The 24,699-nt window shown below is 49.0% G+C and overlaps 1 protein-coding gene across 6 annotated transcripts in view; it reads left to right on the top strand.

The window, feature by feature from the left end:
* The window catches only part of LOC139056179 (cationic amino acid transporter 4-like), a 184,298-nt gene that overhangs the window by 144,280 nt on the left and 15,319 nt on the right, over positions 1-24,699 (top strand). For 5 of the 6 annotated variants that reach the window (XM_070534173.1, XM_070534171.1, XM_070534172.1 and 2 more), the window contains exon 2: positions 23,603-24,547. In XM_070534173.1, coding sequence (XP_070390274.1) covers positions 23,603-24,547 — 945 coding nt within the window. Of the gene's footprint in view, positions 1-21,827; positions 22,140-23,602; positions 24,548-24,699 lie in introns of those variants that run through there. The other variant, XM_070534174.1, reaches the window with a different exon arrangement.

Raw genomic sequence — 24,699 nt, 5'->3', positions numbered from 1 at the left:
ATGGGTGCACAGTGCAATGAATGGACAGTTAGGAAAACTGCAACAACCATGAGCAACATGTTCTATAAACTTTCAAACTTTCTAAAGAATGACCTCACTCAGATAAGGAAAGTGGTGATTGCTAATACACACGACAAAACATATATGTGAAAACAGCCATTAACTGATACTAAAGCCCCTCCATACATGTTTCCGCCGACCAGGTTAAGTACCGCCAACCTACCCTCTTCCTCCACGCTCCTCTGCCACTCACCCCCTTAGCTTCCAGTGTCAAGCGGAACTTCCGTAGCTGCAGCTTCCTGTTCCGAGTGAAGTAACGCTATGTTTTTCTTAACGTTGTTTACTTTCGCGTCGATGGATAGGCTTTAATTGCACCAGCTGCGGTTTAAACTGTGAATGCGATTCCATCCAAGTACCACCGCCTGTTGTAATCAGCGATCTGATCGTGTTCGCTGTTTCGTGTCAACCTGCGATGGGTTGTGCCACGAGAGACAACGTACAGTGGAATGTAGTGCCTGGGCGCTTGGAGACTACTGCCGTTTTTCGTGCATTTAGAAAACAGCGACCGCGAATTACTACTTCAGCGGAATATAACAGCTTGTCGCCTTTGCATTCTTCTCATGGTGACTCCCATAGCTCTGCTAAGCACGCGTGGGCGTCTGACCATCGGCAGTCAAAGCAGAAATTCCCGCAGCACAACTCTAGGAACCGGAAACTTTTAAACCGGAAATGCTGGAACCGGATTTGGTGTGAGGGGAAAAGGCGGCGCACAACAAAGGTTGCCGCTACTTAAGAAAGCGGCAGTGGCGCGTGGATGGAGGGGCTCTAACTGATACCACTCCCCCTTGTGCTCAAAGAAAACATATGCAGCCCTTTTTCCACACAAGAGGAACATGTTGCACAACTGTATTGCAGTACTTATGGGTACAAGCCAGATTTCAATTTCGTTGCCTAAAAATTGTAGTGCTTCTTAGATAGACTAAAAGGGAATTGAGTGTGTTGCCCTCGTCTGTTTCTAGACATGCAGTTGTGATGAATGCCATATGCTTGTGTGACAAATTGAACATAGTGCTATAGGTACGACTACAAGGATGTATATTTGTAGCTGCCCTCAAACCCCTTCAGGTTGCCAGTCAGCATCTATGGTGTATCTTTGTATTGCTCATCTAACACTGTTTACACACAGAAGGCATGTCTGAATACCAAACCACCTTATTCTCCACAGTTACTTTAAAGTGAATGCGTTGTGACAAAGTGTAATGTGAGAAGTCCATGATAAAGAAAAAAAAAAGAAATAAAAATAGCTAATTCAACTCCCCCCTGAATTACCAATTTCTGGGCCATTAAGTTTTGCATAATACACTTGTGGTGATTAACACAGAGCCACGTTGGCCTAACCTTAGTGGCACAGGACATCCTTCAAGTTATCAGTTGGTACAGAATCATTCAGCATGCTGTTGGTGCTTTTGCCCACGCTGAGAATACCTGTGGCATACTAACACACATTTTGTTGCTGAAGGTCCATTACAGAGATACTAAAGAGAAACAGTAAATCATTTTAGACTGATAAAACAATCTTTCAGAACTGTATTCATCAACATTGTGGCAATAAGCGGATTAATACATGAGAAAATGAAGATTTAACTTTCATTTTTTTTTCAAGTTTTATGCAGTGCCCGCACATCAGTGTGGAGTCATACTTCAACTAAGTATATTCTTTGACACCTTTACAACAGAATTCATCAATATTGGCCAATAGAACATTAGCTAGACCCGAACATACACCGTCAAATTCCATATCACAGCGAGCTGGTGCAGGAACTATAAAGTGGTGGTGGCGACACCAGTTTTCGTTTTTGCAAGTTATCTGGCTTATCAAGCCAATTCTCATGGTGGGAGTTGTTTTTCGGTGTTGTAGAAGAATGATTTCATAAAGCTCAAATAAATTTTCTCTTTCGTGTCCCTTTAAAGCAAGTACTGTGCTACATGGCTTGGGCAACCGGCCAGCCACAGAACCCACGAGTGCTTTTGTTAGGCAAAATAATTTTTACAGAAACTTTCTTGAGGATATGCAGCTGAAAATTTTTTTGCCTAGCAATAGTTATTGTAAAAATTGAGTAAATCCAATGCTTTCACCTGCGGCTTTGTGTAGCAAAAATCCAGAAAGCAGTGCTCAATAAATGTCAAAATCCTGTGGGCCTTTTTCGAGTAGATAACGTGGAAGACCCAGAACAAAGCGAAAAGGCAGGCCAGGCCTGCCAGCAGTGACGCTGTCACAAACAATCGCTGCGCATCCATGTGTAGCGCCTCTCTTCAACCTCTTCTTTTGTAAAAGGAGCCTTAAGGAGGCCCCCCGCGAACTGAAAGCCCGAGTTGTTAGCATCCAGGCGCAGCGTCTTCAGCAGGCCCTTTTCAACACATACACCGTCGCCGATGTCTACCTGTGAAACAACAGAACAAGCACAGATTAATTTTCTACACTTTTGATCAAGGAAAGGTTAGGAAATAAGGTAAGGTTTGCAAAAACGGAAGTAGCTGCTTCTTGTTGATACGGTTTAAAGAACAAAGTACTATTACGTATACCATACATGCGTTGCGCTGAGCTGTGTACTTTCACCTAAGACTAGACTTCAATGCGAAAGAAAGACATTCATCTGCCTAGCTCTAAGCAAATGCGTTCCACCCCTTGGCACAGAATGAAATCTGGTGCTGTTCTAGCGATTAACACACACTGAAAGCTTCAAGCCTGATTTAGTATTAGGCCAAGGGTCAAGCTGTGCTCGATTATAGTCAGATACAACTTTAGAAAAACAGGGGCGTTTACACCTCCGAGGCGGATGCACACGAGCATCCACTAATGGGTGCGCACTCTGGACTGACGTCATGCGCCGGACGGCCGGTGGCCTGCCGTCGGAGAAGATGGCCGCCCGGGCTTCGAACTGGGCCAAGTCGCGTCAGCTGTGCATGTCAATGCCTCGTCACAGTGAATTCCCAAACTGTTTGTCATTGTCTATCATGCCGGAAATATTACTGCGAGCTTACAATGCGGCATGTTTGCCGCAAGCGTTTATTCTAAGCCGTGATCCGGCGAAGAAACATTGCAGCGAGCATCGATGATGCTGCGCAACGCTTTGTCTGAAAACAGGATGCCTCGGTGACTGCTGCAAACACACATCCTGCCTGTTTTTTTCATGTCTTTTTTATTTCGCTCCTGAGTGAAGTTAAGACAAGAAAAGTTTGCCAAAGTCTGGTGCCTGCTGTCAGCGGCGGGTGAGTTCGTGTACCGTGTCGCTGCATTTTTCGTCGGACGGGGTAAAGTGATGGAGCAAAACCATTCTGAGGAGAAATTAGAAAAGTGTGCGCGCATGAAACAAACCTACGAGCGTCTCAACAGAAAATATTTGACAAAGAAGCCTCCAATGCAAAGATTTGTCGCTGTCAACTTAGCGTGAGTGATCGTTGTCAACAGTGAGATAGCCGAGCGTCTAACGGCGGTGTTCGAGCGTAGTGTATAGCACTGTCGATTGATTTCTTTCCACCAGTGCTCACCGCGCACGCAAGCTGTAGAATGCGTGCTGTGGCACAGTCACGCATAAGTTGTGTTGCCAGCGATCCTGCTTCCATGCGTGTTTGCACTTACTCATATTTGTCCTTTTATTTTATATTAGCATTTGTTTTTGATAGTTTTCTTTCAGCAAAGTCCTTACACATTTTCATTAGCCAATGTCATTCAAAGCATAACTCCTGTAGACTGCAGGACTGGCCTCTTCCATCGCATTAAAACCTTTCTCACTGGTCTACCTCGTCTTCTCAATCTGCCTACTTGCTGCGTTTTCTGTCCTTGTTTCTTGTGTTGTTGCTGCAATGTGATTAACCAACTTGCTCAAAACAAATTTTTATCGCCTATCAAAACAGAAAGGTTGAGAGATACATTTTCTTAAAAGCGTGATGTGGGTTGCACAGTAACTTTGCCTCTTACCTCTGTTCATGTTTATGCGTCAGTGCATGTGGCAGCTAGCCAGAAGTGCACATGAAAGGCTGCATATTGTGAAACACCTTGCTATGCTGTTGCATTTTTCATGCATTCAGTCTTAGTAAACAAACGGTTTCGCTGCCTATCACATATGATGGCGAAAATTTTCAGCACGAATAACAACGTGCAGTGGGGTGTGATTTCTGTCTGACACTTTCGGCGTTGCAAAGACATTCTTCAGTGAATGGAGCTCAGCAAAGCAGTGCACTGAGAGCTTTTGCAACTTTCACCATTTATTACTTCACAAATGACATTGTCTGAACCTGGCCGTTGATCGACATGCCAATGGCTTGTAAATTAAATAATTGCCTCAATAAAACACATTCAACTTCACTCAGAATTTTTTTAGCACAATGCTAGCAGAGCTATTCAGGGTGAATAATAGTGCTTACATTGGTGTTACTTGCCCGGTCAGATAAACAAATACAACAATGGCTGCGGTATGACTGTGATTTGACGTGCAGACTGCTAATGGTGCCTTTCAAGCGTGCCCTTGACTACTGCTATTAATAGCTACCCGCCTGGGTATATTGGGCCTAACTAAGCTAATGATGTTTGATAATAGTTCTCTTATTCGCATTGCTTGCCTGGGCCAGGTAACCAAAATAAACAATGCCACCACATGAATGGGTGTTTGCATGCAAGCTGCCAACAACGGCTTTCATTCTCGCATTGATTGCTGCCATTTCACCAACAGTGGCGACGGCTTGACTGCGCTTTGATGTGCAGACTGCTAAAGGTGCCTTTGAAGCGTGCTCTGATGACTGTTATTTCATCACAGGGCCCGTCATGCTCATAGGTGGCTGTCCAATAGAGTATTTTGGGCCTTCTGACATTGGCATTATTCATCTCAACGGGCTGGGAAAAACAGTAGGGGCAACACAACTGCACGCAAAGCACAACGTGCTTTGGCGTGCAGGCTGCTGAGAGTGGCTGCCAATTTCATTCACGCTGACTACTGCTTTTTCGTGTAGAAGCTGGACAGTGGCTGCCCGAATGAGCATTTCGGGCCCCACATAGTTATTCAGAGTTAATAACTGCATTTGCATTCAGATTTTCCGGCATTTCAGCACGTTTCCATGCCAACGCTTATATTGAGCATGATCTGTGCAGGACGTTGCTTTTTCAGAATTGGGCTTCCATTAGAAGGAATATGTCATCAAATGAACCGCTTATTTATTTGAGAGGTCACGGGAGAATGCTTGGCTGCTGTGCTTGACACACAGTACACCGCTTCAGTGATGGGAGATCCATTGTTGCGTTTGCCGAGGTATGTGTGGCTGGCAGGAGGTCTGGACCTCGCTTCACGCAGAGTCAGAGACGAGGAGAGTTTTCTCTGCGAATAATTCTTTATACAATGTTTACATGTTGTCATCGTTATCAGGACAGAGACCAACAGAGCAGCTGCAAGCTGCTTAAATAACACCCCTCAGTCCAAAGATCTCCCCGACAGTCCCCAAGGACGAAACAAGGTCGTGAGAGAGAGGGTCCGGGCAGCCTCCGGGGTCCTAACGCCGCTCTCGGTGGCCGGCGCTTCCTTGAACCGCACTGCGGCGTCAGGACGATTTGGCGGTCGGTCAGAATGGTGCGCCGGGCAAGTTTTATGGCCCGCATAGGACAAAGGGAACCAACTGCAAGGCACCGGGTCGAAACACAGCCCTCCTTTGGAAACTGTCCCAAACACAGCGGGAGCCATTTGTGGTGCGGGCGCCGCCAGACAAACGAGGGGGGGGGGGTTGCATTGCTACCGGGACGGGGGGGAGCCGAATAGCAGTCCGTGATCCAGTGGCTGCTTCCATCGTGGACGCCGTGCAGCCGCGAGAAAACTCGTGCCGTGCACGTAGTCGTGTCCGAAGCAGGCGGGCACCATGCGGGGATCAATGCTGCTTTCACAGTCGACAAACTATAGCACTGGCCTTCCGGCAGGCTAATCCCAGGGCACAAACATAACACAATATACGCTTCGAGAACTCGTTAGTGATCTTCTCGATCATCGGTATCTCGTTGTGGTGAAAGAAATCGTGCACACGACCTCAGCGCACACGTGTCCTACTTCGTGCTGCTTCTTTTTTTCTCCACATTTTGTGGGTGTTTTCGCGAGGGCGTCGATAGTTTGCCACCCGAAATATGCGAAGCTTTGACCTCCCTCCTCACCTTTAACACGGTGCTTTCGCTGACACTGAGCATCTTGGGTTTGTAATGGTTGCGATAAATGCATTGTTTTATATAAGTACTTGTTCAGTAGTAACTGATTCATTTGAAGCTCGGAAGAGGAGTAGTAAATGTGCCGTGTACATGTAAACAAGCACAAATGCCATGCAGAGTTGCTCTTTCTACTTTTGCCACTTGCAATGAAGCTAAAGAGCAGACGACGGGCAGCGTTGTGGAAGGCACGGGGTTATTTTTCTGTCGCGATCTGGCATGTGCTGTAGCACATGAGAGCTCTACTAAACCAGTCATCAAAGTCTTTATTAACTGAGAATTGTGCGTTTCCTAAGCACGATTTTTTGAGCGGGATTATTTTAGTCGCGGAGGCAATCGGACGTCGCGCTTCATTCACCTGGGCGGGGCCTCCGCTTTTTTCTAAATTTGTATCCGACTATAGTGACGCACAAGTGCTCGAGAACTATTGAACAAGACGCAATTGTTTTCGATTTACTGACTGCACTTGGGTGTAAAGCTTTCGTCTGAGAAATGAATAAACCACGTACACAAGCAGCATTTTCTTAGTTAGCACAGTCTTTAATAGGTACTGATACCTTCAATTTAGAAAGCCCTGTATATTGGGCCTCATCAAACTAATTTCATAAAAGGTTTGGCAAGGTAGAAGCGTAGAATTTTAGAGTCATTAGAAGACAGGTGAAATGAGTTATTTATTGCAATTATTGCTCAAAATTAAAATTTAGACCACTCATCCCAATGAGAAATTGATGCAAGCAGTTTGTACATGCCACATAAGCATTTAGAGATCAAAAATACGGATTAGAGAAAACCTTTTCTTGGAGGTTCATTATTGCAAGCAGTCATGCCCTCGAGGAGAAATAACTTCTTTTTCTGTAGGCATAAATGAGGCTCGAGTATTTTATTGGACACATATATATGCCCATGCATATATGTTATCTCTATATATATCTCTGTTGTAAACCTTTTTTTCATGTATATGCAAGGTGTGTGTGTAACATCTCATTGTGCACAAAATCAAATCCATATGAACCCGACAAGAAGCTAAACAAACAAGAGAGCAAGCCATGTTAAACCAACTAGGTAGCCATCCCGGTAACAAACCGTATCAAAAATTTTACTGACATGAATTCTGACCTTTGAAACATAACATGTGTATATGAATACTATCTACATTAGAGCAATGGGCAACTTTAAGCAATGGCTACGCCAACATCAGAACGATGTGGATGAGAAAAGAGTGGCATCAAATGCTTTGGCAGAGCATGCCGCAATGACTAAACACAATAGTGACTGGATAGTGTCTAGCATAATCGGCCAGGAAAGAAATTGGAAGCCATGCCTGTACCCAGATTCCCTGGAGATGCAATCAACAGGACACACGTTTATCTGAAACCAAGGAGCCCACGCCCATCTTATGCTAAAACTTAATTAAATATGCACTTTCACTTTTTTTAGCCTTATTGTGAACAAGGCTTCCATATGGAAGCCAAAATGTATTGCTTTTAATGTTGTATTTGGTTGGTCTATGTCTGTCTTTGTCATGTTTCATACCGACCACACAGGCTTCTCTGAAACTCTTGATGATACAACTTTTGTGCGAAAGCATTGCTTAAGGCACTTTTGCGTAAACCATGTCTTTAGGTGGTACAACGCATTTTTCTCGACACTCTAGAGCACATTATTCAAGGCACGAAACCTGAATTCATGGTTCTTAAAAAGGCATTTTGGCTAGATTAATATAGTCTATATGGAGTATGTAAGGCATAATTACTCAAGCGCCCAATTATATTTAACTCAGAGGAGGCTACTTTAGGTAAATTCATTAAACTGAGGGCACTCCACCAAAACATAAAATTCATGATCAGCCACTAGAAATCCTGAAAATGGCAATACAGTAAAATGATTGCATATAACACAAATGTATCCTACAACTCGAAAGGCAGCGCCAGTTTTGTACGCACCTTTGAGAAAGCACAGAGATCACGTGCTTTATTGTCGTGCTGTCCAGCTTCCAGCAGTGCAGCAGGTTCCTGCTCGATGTAGGGATGCCTCCAGAATCCGCATAGCCTTCAAAAGTAGGAAATGTTTAATTTATTGCGCTGTGAACCTGGGAATTTGTGATTTACCAGTATCATGTGAAATTGCAAAGAGAGCCTCACACAGCCAGCTGCATGAATTTGCGCCTGGTTGCACAAATGTCTCTTTCTTATATCTAAGGAGGTTACATTGATATTTTGTAACAAGTGAAGTTTCAGGAAGGAACGAAATCAGCAACAACAGGCTACCAGGACCACGACCTACTGTAATACAGTAGGTCGTGACCAGGACAATCAAAAACAAAACTCATATATGCAGTAAAACGTGGCGCATTGGATTAAACAAAAATATTGAGCACATGAAAAGCATTCTGAAAGCTAAATCACGATTTTGTAGCGATGCTATTCCTATTCGTTATTCGTTAGTGGTCTGACCACCGCCCCGGCCCATGCTACGTACTGGAACAGTCGGCCGTTTGCGGTGGCCGACAAGAGTGGTATAGAATCGAGGGGTAAGTATCGCTACAAAATCGCAGTCCTTACTTTATTACGCACTGCCGTATAACCTACGATTGCAAGAGCTGGCATCCCGTTCGTAAGAATTGGTTGGTCTATGTCTTTCTTAAAGTCCGGTGTCTGAAATGTCTCGATTAAAAATAAACTTCGTTACTGTAATATCGGCCTATGTCGGGTTTGCAACACAGAAGACAAATACGCGAAGACACTCAAGAACATAAACAATACACAGGTTCTCGCGACGTGGTCCTCCAAACCAAACTGTATACATACAAAAATCTTCATACAAGCTTCTATCCGCTTAAGCGTCAAACATAGGAATCGTGTGCCAACGCGCGAAGCCCATGATACATCGACGGATACATTACACATGTACTGCACTTGCGGGAATGCATATATAACGGATAACTTCTTGCCAGAAAACTACCGAACGAACAGCAACTTTCAGTGTTTTCATAATTGTGTGCCCATTCAGGCATAGCAATCAAGGCGGGTAGCATATATTTTACAGCAGAATGCAAGTACGCTTACTGTAACATCAGAGGAAGCCTTCGTGAAATTGCTTGCTAAATGTGCACAACAAGACGGCCAACCTACGATCAGAAAGCGCTTTGCTCTAGCTAATTACACAACGTTCATTACGTAAATCATAAGTTCAAGAATGCGCGCAAGGGCCAAACTTGCTTACCTTTCAAAAAGACTTGGCCAACGCTCCTTCGTCTCAAAGGTACCGAGGCACCGACGTCTTTCTGGCGCAAGCACTGTAGAACTTCCGATGAACTCCATCTCCACAAAAGCACAACCTTCAACAGCATTCCATACACTACGATTCGAAGCTCCAGTACCAGACTTTTCACGGGAGCGGCAGAACAAAGGCAGCTCGGACGGTCGCTGTTGTAAGACACTCACTGTCGACACTGGTAGATCGCACGAAACACACGGCGAACTAACGGCGTTACACGAGTCCGGAGGGTTTGCGATGGTTACTGCACATGACAAGGAGCACATTTTGTCTAGGCACTTCTAAAATATAACTCAAACACGACAACCAACGTGGTATGTCGACCAAACAAATACTGCAGTGGCGCCACTCTGCGGTTTTTAGAAAAATGTGTCGTAAATGAGAAAATTACGTGTTTTTTCCTAACAACAATCGGTAGGGACACTTTAACAAATTTCTTGGGTCCAAAAGTGTTAAATTTGTATAAATATGCACTTTTTTATACGAAGTTTAAGAAAATGTACTGTATATATGATAAAAAAACGAAACGGATGTCGCCTTCAAGATTCGCAACCACTTCAGTCGCATGCAGTTTGCAAAAGCACGGCCTTCGAAGTCAGACTTTGTCGCTCAAACGAAACTGTAGCTGGGAGGAGGGCAGGCATTTAGGCCCCAATTGTTGGGTTTACAGTGCCTAGGTAGGCTTCCTTATTTATAAAGAATATACCGAACCATGAGCGAGCTTTAAGCAGGGGACACACGGTACGATTCGCCGTCCGATCCAACGTGCGTGTATCCGAACGGTCGAGCGGCGCGTAAGCTCCGCCCAGATCCAGCCCCCCCCCCCCCCCCCCCGAGCTTGAGTTCAGGTTCACGTCGAGAAACGCAATATAAAAACTCTGCACAACACTGCTTCGCTTTACGTGAACACTGTCAATAAAATTATGCCCCTGCAAGTGACAGAACACTTCACGACGGCGCGTTGTCCACTGACGGCTCCGGTAACAGCCAGCGATACGGCCGGCAGGCATAGCTAGGCGGACGCTGCGGCCGACGGCGCTTGATTCAGCCCGAGCTCGATGAAGAGGGCTTATTTTTGCCAAAACAGTTAACGCTGTGCACTTAGGTAGCCCGTAATCAAATACATTTGGTTTACTCGACGCAGTCGTTGCGAAGGGCAAACGTGCAAGCGAAGCGAGCAGCCTCGCTCGGACGGTCGGTGCATAGAGATCGGTGTGTGCTGTTTGTCCGCGGAAAGGCGCTCGCGTCGCGGCTCCCGATTTCGACGGTAGCTTAGTGCTAGTGTACTAGGCGCTGTTTTGCATATTAAGCACATGTTTGAGATAACTTTATTGAACTGGTAACTATTTCGTGTCGGCAACAAACTGCAGCAGGCAAGGGAAAAAAAAAAAAAAGACGGCGAGAAACCGGCCTGCCAGCGCCGCCTCCGTGGAGGGAACGTCAGGAGAGTGCGGTTGTCGGACACATCGGACGATGAAAATTTGCCCGGTTTGTCGCACGCCGGACGTCCGATCCGGCGCTTCGGCACGGCAAAACACCTCGATTCCGGCTGCCGTTCAGGCGCGTCGGACGCCGGATCGGACCGTGTGTCTCCCGCTTTATTTGGCGAACACGAGCCCATCAGCGCGCCGTCTGTGCAGCCCCGTCTGCTTGCAATGGTGGATGGCCTACGGGCTTCTTTGACGCCTACTGAGCACAAATTCATGATCACCGCTCGTATACACGGTTCCTACAGCGCTAGCTGTCGTGTTTACGAGATTATGTGCCCTCACCTTGAATTGATGAGACCGCTCGACATGATAGCATCTATTTCTAGTGCGTGAGGCTTTCCATTGACTGTCACTACAACTAACCAACGTTTTGTTTATTTTGTGCTACAGTGGGTCGTGACGATTCCGTTCACAGCTTCAAAGTGGACAAGAGACAGTCGTTTTCTCGCTCGTAGAAGCATGAAAAAGTGGGCTTGTGCTTGGCAATGCACTTTGACCGACACGCTTGCTTCCGGCCGGAGCAGCAGACGCGACAACTCGCCGTTTGTAGGCTGCCGGCCGATGGCGGTATCCCTCGCGAACGGCAAGATATTTACCTGCCGTAGAGAGGATCGGTCCAGGAACGATTCTTGAGGCGATTTTTGTCGCTGAATGCGAGCATGGCCACGCCGGTTCGCCGTGCAGAGCGGAATCGGCACATTATTTTTCGATGAGTTCGCACTGACGCAATGCAGTCGATTGGCTCGTCGGTCGTGCAACGGGCGGCGCGCCGGCAGGAAGCCGCGTCCACTTGAGACACCTCTTACGCGACGTATGTAGTACATATGTTCCAAGTTTCCAACTTTCCGCTGGTGGATGCACCGCCACGGCATCGATCTTTGCCATTCCTGCCGCGGCCGTGCCTGTCGCCGAGCGTAGGCTTAACTGGATTGGGCGGAGCTTGCAACCTTGGGGAGTAAAGTGGTAGTATTCAATCACGTGATCTTCAGGTCGGTTCCAGATCACGTGGTTTTAAACTCTCAATAGATGGTTTTTGGTCACGTGATCTAAAACTCTGTACGTCGTAAAGCCGGCTCATGACATCCTTTTACTACGTTTCTCAGAGATGGTAGTAAAACGATGTAATGTAACGCATTTTACTGCCTCATGCCAGAGTAATTTTCTGGTGCAAGGTAGTCTTCAAAGCTCATGAGCCGCAAAAACCCCAATGTCGGCTAACTTTTGTTTACAGTGCGACCGCTGGATCTAAAGAAAAAAAGCGTTTTTTTTTTTACCGTGGTCTCACTACAAAAGAGAAAGAACGCCAATTGTGAGAAGAAAAATTGGCAGAAACCATCGGGACACGAGTGTAAGTTAGGGAGTAGCTCTCTGCTGGTACACGTCCACAGAATCCAATTTTGTTTCGCTGCATGGTGCCAGTGCTGTACGCTCCGTATCTTGTGACATCGTGCTGAGACGCGCGCGTCGTATGCGGGCGCTGTCTTGATGGCGTCATGACGTCATCGCTTCCGCCACCTGGCGGCCTGCCCTGCTCCTTCCTAACGCGTGCACCTCTTCATCAAGACGACGCGTGACGTCGGCGTTTGCACCAACCAATCCGGGCGTTCCCATGCGTCTGACGTGTTTTCCACCCCCTCTCGTTGTCCTCCCCACTTTCTGATAGAAACCGAGGCCGTACAGTTCTTTCAAAGTCTTCTTTCTCTTCCCCTTCTCCCATCCCCCAGTGTAGGGTAGCCAACTAGACTATTGACTGGTTAACATCCCTGCCTTCCTGAATTCTACTCTCTCTCTCTCTCTCCGTAGGTTTTGCTGGTTGCTTGACGACGTATATATATATATATATATATATATATATATATATATATATATATATATAGCGAAACGACATGCGTTTTCGTCAGGTTTATCGTAACAGTTGTTGCCCCCGTGTTAAAGCAACGCAGACACCCACACACAGACTCTTCGACGCGCTGGCCAATTCGTTGTCCACTGTGACAGCGTCCTTTTTTGTCAAGGCCGCGAGCAAGCATTGCCACTGGAGTGACGTTTCGAACGTAGCGTATCTTGTTTGCCCCATAACGACTCCTTCGCTGTACAATGCAGGATTAGGACGGCTGGTCAAAGCGAACGTGCGTGCCTCTACTGCGTGCTGGGGATATGTATTCCCTGGCGGCGAATACATATCCATACACAATATCCGCTGAATACATATTCAGTGGATATTGTAAGCAGGACGTAACGACCAGGACGGACGAACGTTTCACAGTCGTCGAAGTGTCCAGCGAGGACCCCGCCTTCGGAATTAAAGGGACAGTAAGGCACTATGATGACTCAGTGTAGACTGGTAAAGTGTTATACAGATGTTCTAGTTTCATGTATTTGCCTAGAAAAGGGGTGTCCCGTGTTGAATTTCGCAATCAGACTGCAGCGTAGGTATGCCGTTGTGATGACGGGAATTTCTGTCAATTTCGGCCATCCACGGCAGCTCTGCCCTAGGGCAAAGCTTCTCAGGACCTTGTAATTCAAGTTCTTTATCTGTCTGTCACCCAGGAAAGACTAACAAAACTCTCTAGGTCGAGTCATTGCCTTTAACGGTTAACTATTGCCTAGAGCAGGTGCTCAGAAAGACCACGACCGCACGGTGATATAGTGCGAGAACTTCAAGGCGCCGCCTTCCGTTATTGCGTTTTCAAGTTATTTTTCTTTCTTTTTATTTTTAGCCACATGAAATGCTAAACTCACGCGTGCACTCTGGCGCTCCTGAGCGCGATGGTTCGACCCCCGCCGCGGTGGCCACATTCCGGTTGGATGATAAAACACTACTCGGGTACTTAGCTTTAGGTGCTCGTCAAAGAACCCCAAACGGTCAGAATTAATCGGGACTTCCCCACTTTGGCACTCCTCATAATCAGATCGTGGTTGCGGCACGTGAAACCCCAGAGCTTAATTTTCACACTCACTCACTCACTCACTCACTCACTCACTCACTCACTCACTCACTCACTCACTCACTCACTCACTCACTCACTCACTCACTCACTCACTCACTCACTCGCTCGCTCGCTCGCTCACTCACTCACTCACTCACTCACTCACTCACTCACTCACTCACTCACTCACTCACTCACTCACTCACTCACTCACTCACTCGCTCGCTCGCTCGCTCGCTCGCTCGCTCGCTCGCTCACTCACTCACTCACTCACTCACTCACTCACTCACTCACTCACTCACTCACTCACTCACTCACTCACTCACTCACTCACTCACTCACTCACTCACTCACTCACTCACTCACTCACTCACTCACTCACTCACTCACTCACTCACTCACTCACTCACTCACTCACTCACTCACTCACTCACTCACTCACTCACTCACTCACTCACTCACTCACTCACTCACTCACTCGCCGTTTCTCACGGTAGGGCTGACCTTTCTCGCACTGCAGAAGTTCACTTCAACAATTCGGCTTAATTCTACATTCGTCTATTAACTTGCTTTTTAAGCAGATCGCCATAAAGTTCTCGCTTCTCTACAACGCATGTTAATACACGTACTTATATACGAAGCGCGTGCTTGCGTAATGTAGTGTACCCTGGTCGTATCGTGCCTGAGCAAGGCGGAGATGCTGACGCGTGTCAAGATGTGTGCGTCAGCATTAAGCCGACTCAGAATTTCGACGAAGCGCGACGCTGACCGCAGCACGTCGTCGTCGTCCCATGGCGCCGACTCGCAGATAGCGTGATATCTCGCGACCGCAGAGGAAATCTGTGCGTGCCAGGTATTCGTGCTTCGCACTTGACGTGTGCGCGCTGAACCTGAAACTTTTCCCCGGAACTACGGGCGCAGAATAGCTTGTGCACGGAAATCGACAGCGTCTCCTCTCGTACAACTACATCAAGCGCAGACGGAAGCTTTTCATGCAGAAATGCAATGCACTTACCGTGCACTGACGTAACAAGCTCAGTTGTCTTCGTAACTATATGCCTGGCACTTTGTTGAGATAGAGTGAAGCAGAGGTATTGATGGCACTTACTGAAGTGGAAATGCTTGCGTTTCGAGGAACCGGTTGGAATTGAGCTTGCAACGTTGTTTCCGGGTTATACGAGCTGTTCTCTTTGAGCCCTGACATGGCGACAAAATGATCATCAGCTTAGCGTTGGAGGCACACATTGACGAGGGTCTCGTCGGTACGGAGTGAAACCCTAGACTCTTAAGCTGAGCTGACAGTCTGGCGCGCAAAGCGCTGCAATTCCAGCCCACGAAGAAGGCTCCCCAGGACGCAAAAAGAGGCATCAAGAAAGGTCATCTTAAGGCCCCTTCCGTCCGTTGCGGTCCCCACCGAATCAACATGTGCGATCAGAGGACCGAACAAGAATGACGCCGCTTTCCTTTATCGCGTCTGCACGGGGTCAGCGCAGACTCCATCTTGGCGGTCCAACACGGGTCTTGGCCCATCATCGTCGTGTGCGCATTGTCAAGCTCTTGGTGACATTGAACATTGCATACTAAAGGGCTCTGAATTTGAAGCCGAACGAAATAAATTAATAGATAGACTGAAGAACAAGACGATACCACATTCAAATGCAAGTGACGTTTTGTTCCCGCGAGGACGTTGGTTATTTAGCAGGAAAGTGCTTCGGCTCCTCAAGTTCCTCCGTGATACAGAGTTGCGAAGTGAATGGTAAACCGTATGGGTCGTTGTGGTTCAGCAAACGCGCAACGTACTGAGCTCCGAGTCTACTTGTTTTTGGAATCTGGTATTGTTAGTTGTACTGCGAAGCTTTGCTGACCATATTGCGGTTGATAGGTGACTTTCAGGTGGAGAAATTGCCGGAAGCTGTTGCAAGGCCAGGTCCGCCTACCAGCAAGCAAGCCCTCCCCCCAACCTCCTCCTTCTCGTAGAGCAACCTACTGAATATATTATCACGTGGCAATTATTGTTCCATGTGAACGGGCCTAAGTCTAGAGAGAGTAGGGTTCTATGACCCTTAGAGGGACTGGACTCGTAGCATGGGCATTACTGAAACTTCGCATCGCATTATCAAGTTGAGAAGGCACTGTTTACTTCTTCACAAGTGTGCTTAACACGAGCCATCCTTCAGCGTATTTAGGACAGCTAAAGGAAAACAAGTGTAGTGACACTGGCTTCATGTAAAGGGGATGGTCATTAGAATTCTGAGGAGTCAACTTAAAGCTTTCGTTAACACGTTCTGTGGACTCAATTACAGAGAAGCTGTTAGCATCTCGTTGGTCAGCACTTTTCGTGTAGATCTCCCTGGGCAAAAATGTGGGCCAATCCCGGAGGTAGTGCAATAGCGGGCCGACCCCGGTGGAGGTGAAGCAGGTTTCAAACACTCAGCAAAGCGAAGCGAAAAGTGCATACATTCTTTGGAATCATGCATACAACATACAGAACGGCATTCGTTTCCATACAGAACGAGCACAAAACAAGTATCAGAACCACATGATTGACCATAAGGCGATCCAGATAACAATGCTAAGCATATAGCGCTCCCGGCAAATGTTTAAGCAGATTACTGCTGCTTAAGCTGCCGCGGCGACCGCAGCTTGCGACGGCAGCTTGTCACATGGGGAGTGACGTCACTAGCACTTCCCATAAAAAAGAACCAACCTAACAACTGATTTCATTGTTGTTGCGGTACCGCTATGGGTAGGCAACGCGTCGTTAGGACTCCCGAGGAGCAGCATGAATACGAGGAGTGGCAAAGGGAAAAAGAAACGGCAATACGACCAACGGTGGCTTGCTGTCAAAATTACCATTATTGCCATTACTGTAAGGCAATGACGTATCGCACAACCCTCTCAGCAGTTGTAGTGGTTTTCAACAGCTTCGCTGGACGTGCACTTTCTCAGGGCCGGGATGACGAGTCCATTTTTTAGCTGAATTTTTGAAACATCAGCAATTGGAAGGGCTGTTTCATGACAGTGGGAGTCGATGCTCTCGAGACGTCTGTGACGTCTTTTCGCCTACGACGTGAGTTCGGAAAACTTGACGGGACATGGACAATTTTTATTGTACTAATATGTCCCAAGGGGTTCACCGCACACTTGCCATGCCATGGCGCATTAGTGTTAATGCCATCATTAGCACTGCTGCTAAGCTATCGTGCGTTTATGCATAGGATCACGCTGACCTGCCCTAAACAGACATTCGTGGTAACCATCCAACAGCGTCGACTGTTTTGGCTCGTAGTCACTGGTCGTGAAATGGGAACACCGCATCAAGTGCTTGCTCTCGCGGAGCGGGACCAATAAATCGTTGTTTACTGACCTGGTTAACGACCTGGTTATTCGGATTAGTGCGTCCTTGGGTCACCTAGCGCTAGTGCACGTTAGGAACTGTTATATAAATAGCGTAACCGCACAGGGTGCGCGAGGATATCAATCGGTGTACTGTTAGTAAAACACATCACGCTGTTCTAACAACTCGTCGGGGTTTTCGCTCTTCCTAACTTGTAAACATTGTGCTGAAGTAGTACATGACCTTGCATGCGTGGCAGCCGTACAGACACCACATACTTCCTATACGCGTGCAAATCCGAAATCATGAGCAAAGTCGACGAGTGGTAACACTCATTGTGATAAAAAGAAATAGATAAAGCTGTATAAAGTGCCTCCGACATGCCGATCGACCATCTATCTGAACTACTATCTGAATTGCTATCTGAACTGCTATCTGAACTACTATCTCAACTATTATCTGAACGACTTTCCGAACGACTGTTTACACTGCATGGTCCATCCGATATTTATCACTTTTGTATCACTAGTTCTAACTTGTGTCGACAAAGCGGAAAGAGCGCGGAATGAATTTATTTCCTGCTCATCTGCTGGCTACAAGATAAAACTCGCTAACGCCGACAATGAGTCTGGCTGACGATGACTCGGACGACGGTGCACCCTTAGCATCTTAACCTAGTTAGATAGGAGACATATCGCTCGCAGTATAACGGGGCGTGCGCGGCATGCTAATACTCACTAATATTTCCATCAGGCGTCCGTTACCTCCCTGCCAAATTCCAGGAATTTCATCTCCAGTGTCGGGACGTGGCGCCGAAGTTTCCGCGTCTGAAAGCAGCCACCTGTCGGCATTTGCATGGGGCGACGGGGTTATCTTGATACGAACGAAAAAAAGTCGTTACGATAAGGTTTAGTGCGCGGGAATTCCGCGACGAAGGCGCGCAATGATAAATGTGCACGCAAACAATGAATGTACGTGTGTGCTTTTCCACAGCCAGATGCGCGTGACCGCCGCAGACTCCGCACATTCTCGCGCTCACTTCTTTTCCGGTGGTTCTGCACGACGCCAAGAGCTTCGACGCAAAGGCCGCACCGCCAAACTGCAAGTATCGCGAGGGTTGCCGCGAGCCAGATGTTATCTTTACAGCCCCAGGCCTTTCCGTCGATGTGCTTGCTGCGATATGAATGCTTTCGGGCATATATGCACGCATCAAAGGCACACAGCTCCTCGCTGGAGGAATTTGACCGTGATATCATCCTCACGAAATGTTTTTCGCACCGTAGCCGTGTCACAAACACTATCATAAATGTTCTCTCTGATTCTCAAAAGCTTATGCGCTCCCTTGGGACAAACATACGGTTTTCTCAACGCTTTCAACATAGGGCCGAAAGCACACGCATGCTTCGGTGGGGGCGAAGTACGAAAACGCCCATGTGCTTAGATGTATGTTCACGTTACAGAATCCCTGCCAAGTTGTCAGAGTTAACCCGCATTATCCCACTACGGCGTACTTCAATATCAAATCGTGCTTAGGGCACGCGAGATCTCGGGAACATAGTTTTTGATACGTATACTGGCTGATCTATACAGTCACTGTCTTCCTTGGGACCTTTATGTTGGCAAGAACTTTGTTGAGCAGAACTTGCCTGTCTTTTTGGCTATTGAGCCATTTTGATCTACGGTGGAGACATCCATGAATCACCCATTGAACCAATTCTTCGAACTCCTCATTTAGTGAACTTTCGGTAGCCGCGTGTGTGAGCTTCAGAGTTTTCATACCATTTTCGAGTGTTCACGAAATCGCAGAACGAAATCGGACCTCGAGCGCTGGAATAAAGCCCGTAGAGTCACGTTCGGAGCTTTTGCTGCGGCTCCCTTGGGAGCCTGGCCTCACTTGGGAGCCTGGCCTCACAGCTCATTGGCCCAAAAAGCAGTTAGAGCGCTTTTTCGCTACCTGAAGGCGACGGACTTGAGTGCGCGACTATAGACAACCTACACTTAAGTTCTCTCTCTTTCTCTTTCACTCCCCATTCCCCTCCCCACGCGTAGGGTAGCAAACTGGACTCAGTCTAGTTAACCTCCCTGCCTTTCCGTCTTCCCTTCTCTCTCTCTCTCTCTCTTTTGCTGCGGCGTTCATTATGCTGACAAGCACGAATCCCTGCTTGGCCAGGGCTGTTTTAAGTGCGCGCCGCATGATTGAACAGGATGTTCCAACGCGCTACTTCCTTGCGCGTTGTTAGCGCGCTCCGAGTTATACGATGTTACTGTTCTGATTAAACGTAATTTGTCCCAATGCACTCCTTGACCACGGTTTCTCACTCCACTCCATGTTCATTACGTGGTGTGTGATAAACAGTGTGTGACTTTCACGTGGACTCTTTCGCGGACACAGTGGACTCGCACGATAACACAGGTGCCCTCGTGAGAGTCCAGAAATAAGGGCCGCGGGGCAGCGTCGTCCATCAAAAGTGCCCGCAAAGCGTCTAACGAGGGATTCGCGACGGCGTGTTTTTGTGAGGTCACACTTTCGGTTTGGTGTTGCAAGTAGCCTATAGCTATCGCCCTTTCTTCTTTAAAGACTGAGGTCATGGTTCGTCGTTTCTTATAAACTCTCGAAAAGAGAAGTTTATCTCTCCCCCCCCCCCCCCTTTTCGACTGACCAAATGCAAATTGATGTTTGCAACAGCACCCGAACAGTCGGCGCTGACAAAATGACTGCTTTCAGTAAACCCTTACCCCTCGGGCCCTCTGCTGTAACGCCCGTTTGATAGCGCTCGTTCGAAAGGTTCAATGAGAGAAAAAAAGAAAGTGTGTGTGTGGGGGGGATTCCGGCGCCTGAGAAACGTCGCCCTGTACCACGCTGCCTGCCTGCACTCTTTATCGCTTTTCCGCGATACTCCGCCGGCCGCTTCCTCCGTCGCCGTTAACGCCAGCTCCCTTCCTCTTCGTCGTCGACGCTAGAGGCACGCGCTCGCTAGCGCAAAGCCGCGGGCGGCCCACTTCCTGCCCTGGCTCTGTTCCGAGCTCCCGAGCGCGTCCTTCGCGCGTCGAGGAGCGAATACACTCGTCGCTTCTCCTCCCATCACCACCTCGCCGCGGGTGGTTATAGACACCCCCCTCCATCCGGCGTTCGCGGCGTAAGCCCTACTACGGACGAGTCGGCACATTGTCGCGTTGGATCGACCCCGAGAGTGACACCTGTTCCTCGTTTGCGACGTATGCGGTGAAAGCGTCGCCAGCTCTGCGTCGCCTGCTCGCCCTCGGTTGGCTTCGCTGCCAAGCGGCACGCTGCTGCGGCTCAGCGTGCGCCCGCGTAGTTACGTCACTCGAATCTGGGCAAGCGTGCGGACAGTATTCCTTTAGAAGCAGGGCAGAGAAGGGAGGGGGGGGGAAGTGAGACGGGGGGACACAAAAGACGCCGCGGTTCAGTGCATGCCATAAAAAAAAAGGAAAGAAACGAAAATGAAAGTGGGCAGTTTTGTGTGCAGTGGACACTGCACCGTGGATGTGGATGAGCCTCACGTGGCGGGTTAGGTTGAATAGAAAGGAACAGGGTGAGTGTGGAACGGCCAATCGAAGTCACGCGGTTGAGTTTTAGCAAATAGATGCGTGCCGGGTTATGTGCCGTGCCCGCTGCACCGTATAAGTACGGATGAACCTGAAGTGGCGAGATTATAGGCATGGCCGGAGGGGAATGGATAACGAGAGCAACGCTGCTTAAATTAATCGGACGCTGAAGTTGCGTGCAGAAAATGCCGGAGGGAACGGGAACGCCGTAGACGCTGCAACTGCTGTTATGAACGGAACGGCACTACATGCATAAGCGATACACTGACAACTGAAGAAACGCTTTTCAGTGACACGAAAAGCCGTGTGAGCGAAGGTTGTGCCTGCCGGCGACTTCGTACATCTAGCAGTTGAAGCTGCGGATGAGGCCAGATAGGTTCAATATGTAGTGCGAGGGCTAACCTTTGAATGCATCCTGTAGTCATCGCTCACCAAAATAAGAAAGAAAGACAACCTGTATACGCAGAGTACACCTGCTCTTAGAGGCTACAGCAGTGGATATGGACGGAGTCTGCGAGGGGCGTATTGCTAATCGAACAATGGCGGCCGAGACGGTGGAAGTTACGGGTTAAGGTTGGAAGATCGTCGACGGAAGAGGTGCAGGACATTTCCAACGTAAATAGCTTGATAACTGAAGTATGCGCATCGCTCGGCGAAGGAGACGAGTCGCGCGGCGGGGGGGGGGGGGGGGAGAGGGGTGGGTTAGGTTGCAGTTTAGTATGAATGAGGGGGAAGGGGTGCACAGCGCTGACGGTGGTGACAGAAAGGATCGTGTTCCAGCGACGGCGACGGCACCGACGATGTGTATACCCTCCCCCACCCCCAACGCTTCGGCCCATAGTAGCGCCCTCGCAACGGTGCGCAAGCGAGCTCTGCGAGTGTACCCGAGAAGATGAATCGACCAATGAGCAGCCTGCTTCCCTTCCCCCTCTCTGCGAGGGAAGCGCGCCTCTATACGAAGCGGCGCGTTCTCTGAATCTGCCGCGGTTCGCACTCCTCACTTTGGTCGGCGCGGATAGCTCACTCGTCAGCGGCTCATTGCGCGGTTAAGACGGGGCATCCGTCATCTGGCCATCTTACGTGGTTTCATTTCGAGCCACCCTGCCCCGATATTAGACCCCCGTAAACTTGAGCGTCAGTTGAAGCGACTGACGGACGGCCTGGGGAAACGGCAGGCAGCGTACACCGACGAACCGCCGTTCCTGCCTGGCCGTATTACTACGGGGCTCGTTTCTTTCTTATTTGTTCGTGCGTGGAATTCTGAGTAGTCTTGCGAACAGCCGGCGAGAAATTGCAAAATGAAGGTGAGTCGTTCATGCTATTTCGTACACCGGCGCGCAGTTCTCGTTTGAGACGCTCTGCCACGTGGTGAGCGCCATGATGAAACATCTGGAACGGTTGTTCTTTACGTGACCAACATTGCGCGTTATTGCGACGCTGAAGCGCAGCTCTATATATCCAAGTGTCATGCACTGCTATGTCTAAGTGTATGTAATGTTACTGGCGGTAAATACGTGTGAATGTACTGAGAAACTCTGCGACGTTCGCCGCTAAGAATGAAACGTGCATTTCTGTTTACGGATAGACTATTTCTTACGGGGGAACGCGCTTTGCGTGGACGTAGCGTGCACATGTCTCATTCAAACTTTCCCGAACGTACGCACACAGGAAGCGTCGCTTCGTTATGCGCCGGGTGTCTGGGACGGCCGATATGGGAGTTTAACATCAGGAGGTCACGTGCTTGCGGGCCAGGCCAGGGCCACTCACATTCCGCAACGACGCCTTTCATTGCCCCCTCGACGCATCGGCAGCGCTCGTCAAAGAACCTCTGGAGTGTTTACGACTGTTCGCTGCCCTCTCGTTGGTACTTCGTCGGCACCGTCGTGGATCGTATAGTGGTTGGCACGCGAGATGTTGACAGCATTACGGCGGCACTTCCTTCCCTGCCCGTAAACAACGCGACGTATGTTTCCGCTTGTCCAATATAACCCGCTCGACGTGAGCAGTCGATGTCTGATTGTACTTCAGTAAATATTTTTTTGAGGGAAACGACGATTACTACGCGTGCTTTATTTCGACAACACTCTGAGATCGTGCTGCGCACGAGTGTCGGCGAGCTGAGGAGAGGCGAGAAAATAAATGGCGGGTAATGCGACAGGTGCCAGGGGATAATGAAAGTAGGCATGTGTAATACGTGTTGCATAAACTGGTTTATAATTTTTCATGCAATGCGGTATTTTTTTCTTATTTAAGTGTTTGGTACATCGACACGTCTTTGGTGTTGATCAGCCTGCTCAACCCGCACGCACTGCGTGCTTCGGTGAGCAGATGAATGAGCATTGTCTGTGAATAGCAATGAAACACGTTATTATCCGTGCGATGCCACTTTCTCCTGGCGAGTGCCGTCTTGGGAGGGCGAAATATGGTAAGGGCGGTATTGTATGTTAGGTTGAACAAAAATTATCCCCTGACACTCGTCGACCAAAGGTAAAAGGCCCGCATTCACGAGAACGTCCTGAAGCAGAAAATTTTCGTAAATGCAGATGGCTCGGTAATCGCGATTTTTGGACTCTACACAAGTACGAAAATCTTCGTCAATTCGGCCCGATTGTTCATCTTCTCGTAATCGCCACCTGCTGGCTGCAGGAGTGACTGCAGAGTGCATCCCGCCAGGTTCACGAATTACCGTTGCCGTTTCGCACTGTAGGACCGGTCTCTGCCTCTTTCTAACCAGCAACCATATCTCTGTTTCCCGTTTGCGCTGCAGGGAGGCGCCGGCAAGATGCTCTCGACGTTCCTGCACAAGCTGCGGCGGACCAAGGAGCCCGGCGCGGACCACATGCAGACCTCCCTGAAGCGATGCCTGACCACTTTCGACATCACGCTGCTCGGCATCGGCCACATGATGGGCTCCGGCATCTACGTGCTCACCCCGTCGGTGGCCAAGAACATCGCGGGCCCGGCGCTCATCGTCTCCTACATCGTGGCCGGCGTCGCGTCCCTGCTCGCCGCGCTGGCCTACGCCGAGTTCGGCGTGCGCTTCCCCCGGGCCGGCTCGGCCTACTCGTACGCGTACTTTAGCGTCGGCGAGTTCTGGGCCTTCTTCGTCGGCTGGAACGTGGTCCTGGAGAACGTCATCGGCATCTCGGCCGTGGCCCGGGCCTGCAGCGCGTACATCGACTCGCTCACGCACGGCGCCATCAAGGGCGCCATCATGAACGCGACGGGAGAGCTCCCGGGCCCGTACCTCTCCCAGTACCCGGACTTCCTGGCGCTGGGCATCATCGTGGTGTACGTGGCGTTCATGTCCGTCGGCATGCAGGCCACCTCGTGGCTCAACAACATCCTCTGCTGCGTCAACATCTTCGTCCTCTTCATCATCATCGGCGTGGGCGGCTACTACGCCGACTTCGACAACTGGAGCAACCCGGAGACCGGGGGGTTCATGCCCTTCGGCGTCCACGGCATCCTGGCCGCGTCGGCGGCGTGCTTCTTCGCCTACGTCGGCTTCGACGCCATCGCCGCTTCGGGGGAGGAGGCGAAGAACCCGCAGCGCTCGCTGCCCATCGCCACGTTCATCTCGATGACCGTGGTCACCGTGCTCTACGTGGCCGTATCGGCGGTGCTCACGCTCATGGTCAACTACAAGGACATAGTGCCGGACTCGGGTCTACCGGACGCTTTGGAAGCCAAAGGAGCTGTCTGGGCTAAGGTGAGCCTCTTGCTATGTCGAATGATGGCGATGGGGATCGACGCGTTTATTTTTCGACATTTAAGAGGACCCTTCGGCTCGAGGCCCAACTGCGATTTCCCAATTCAAGTACACTGCAAAAGGCGCGAATGATTTTTTTTATGAGCCGATGT

Source organism: Dermacentor albipictus, chromosome 2 (genome assembly GCF_038994185.2).
Source record: "Dermacentor albipictus isolate Rhodes 1998 colony chromosome 2, USDA_Dalb.pri_finalv2, whole genome shotgun sequence".
NCBI classification, from domain to species: domain Eukaryota; kingdom Metazoa; phylum Arthropoda; class Arachnida; order Ixodida; family Ixodidae; genus Dermacentor; species Dermacentor albipictus.
The sequence above is the reverse complement of the archived record's forward strand: the minus strand, read 5'-3'. Positions and strand labels throughout refer to the sequence as shown.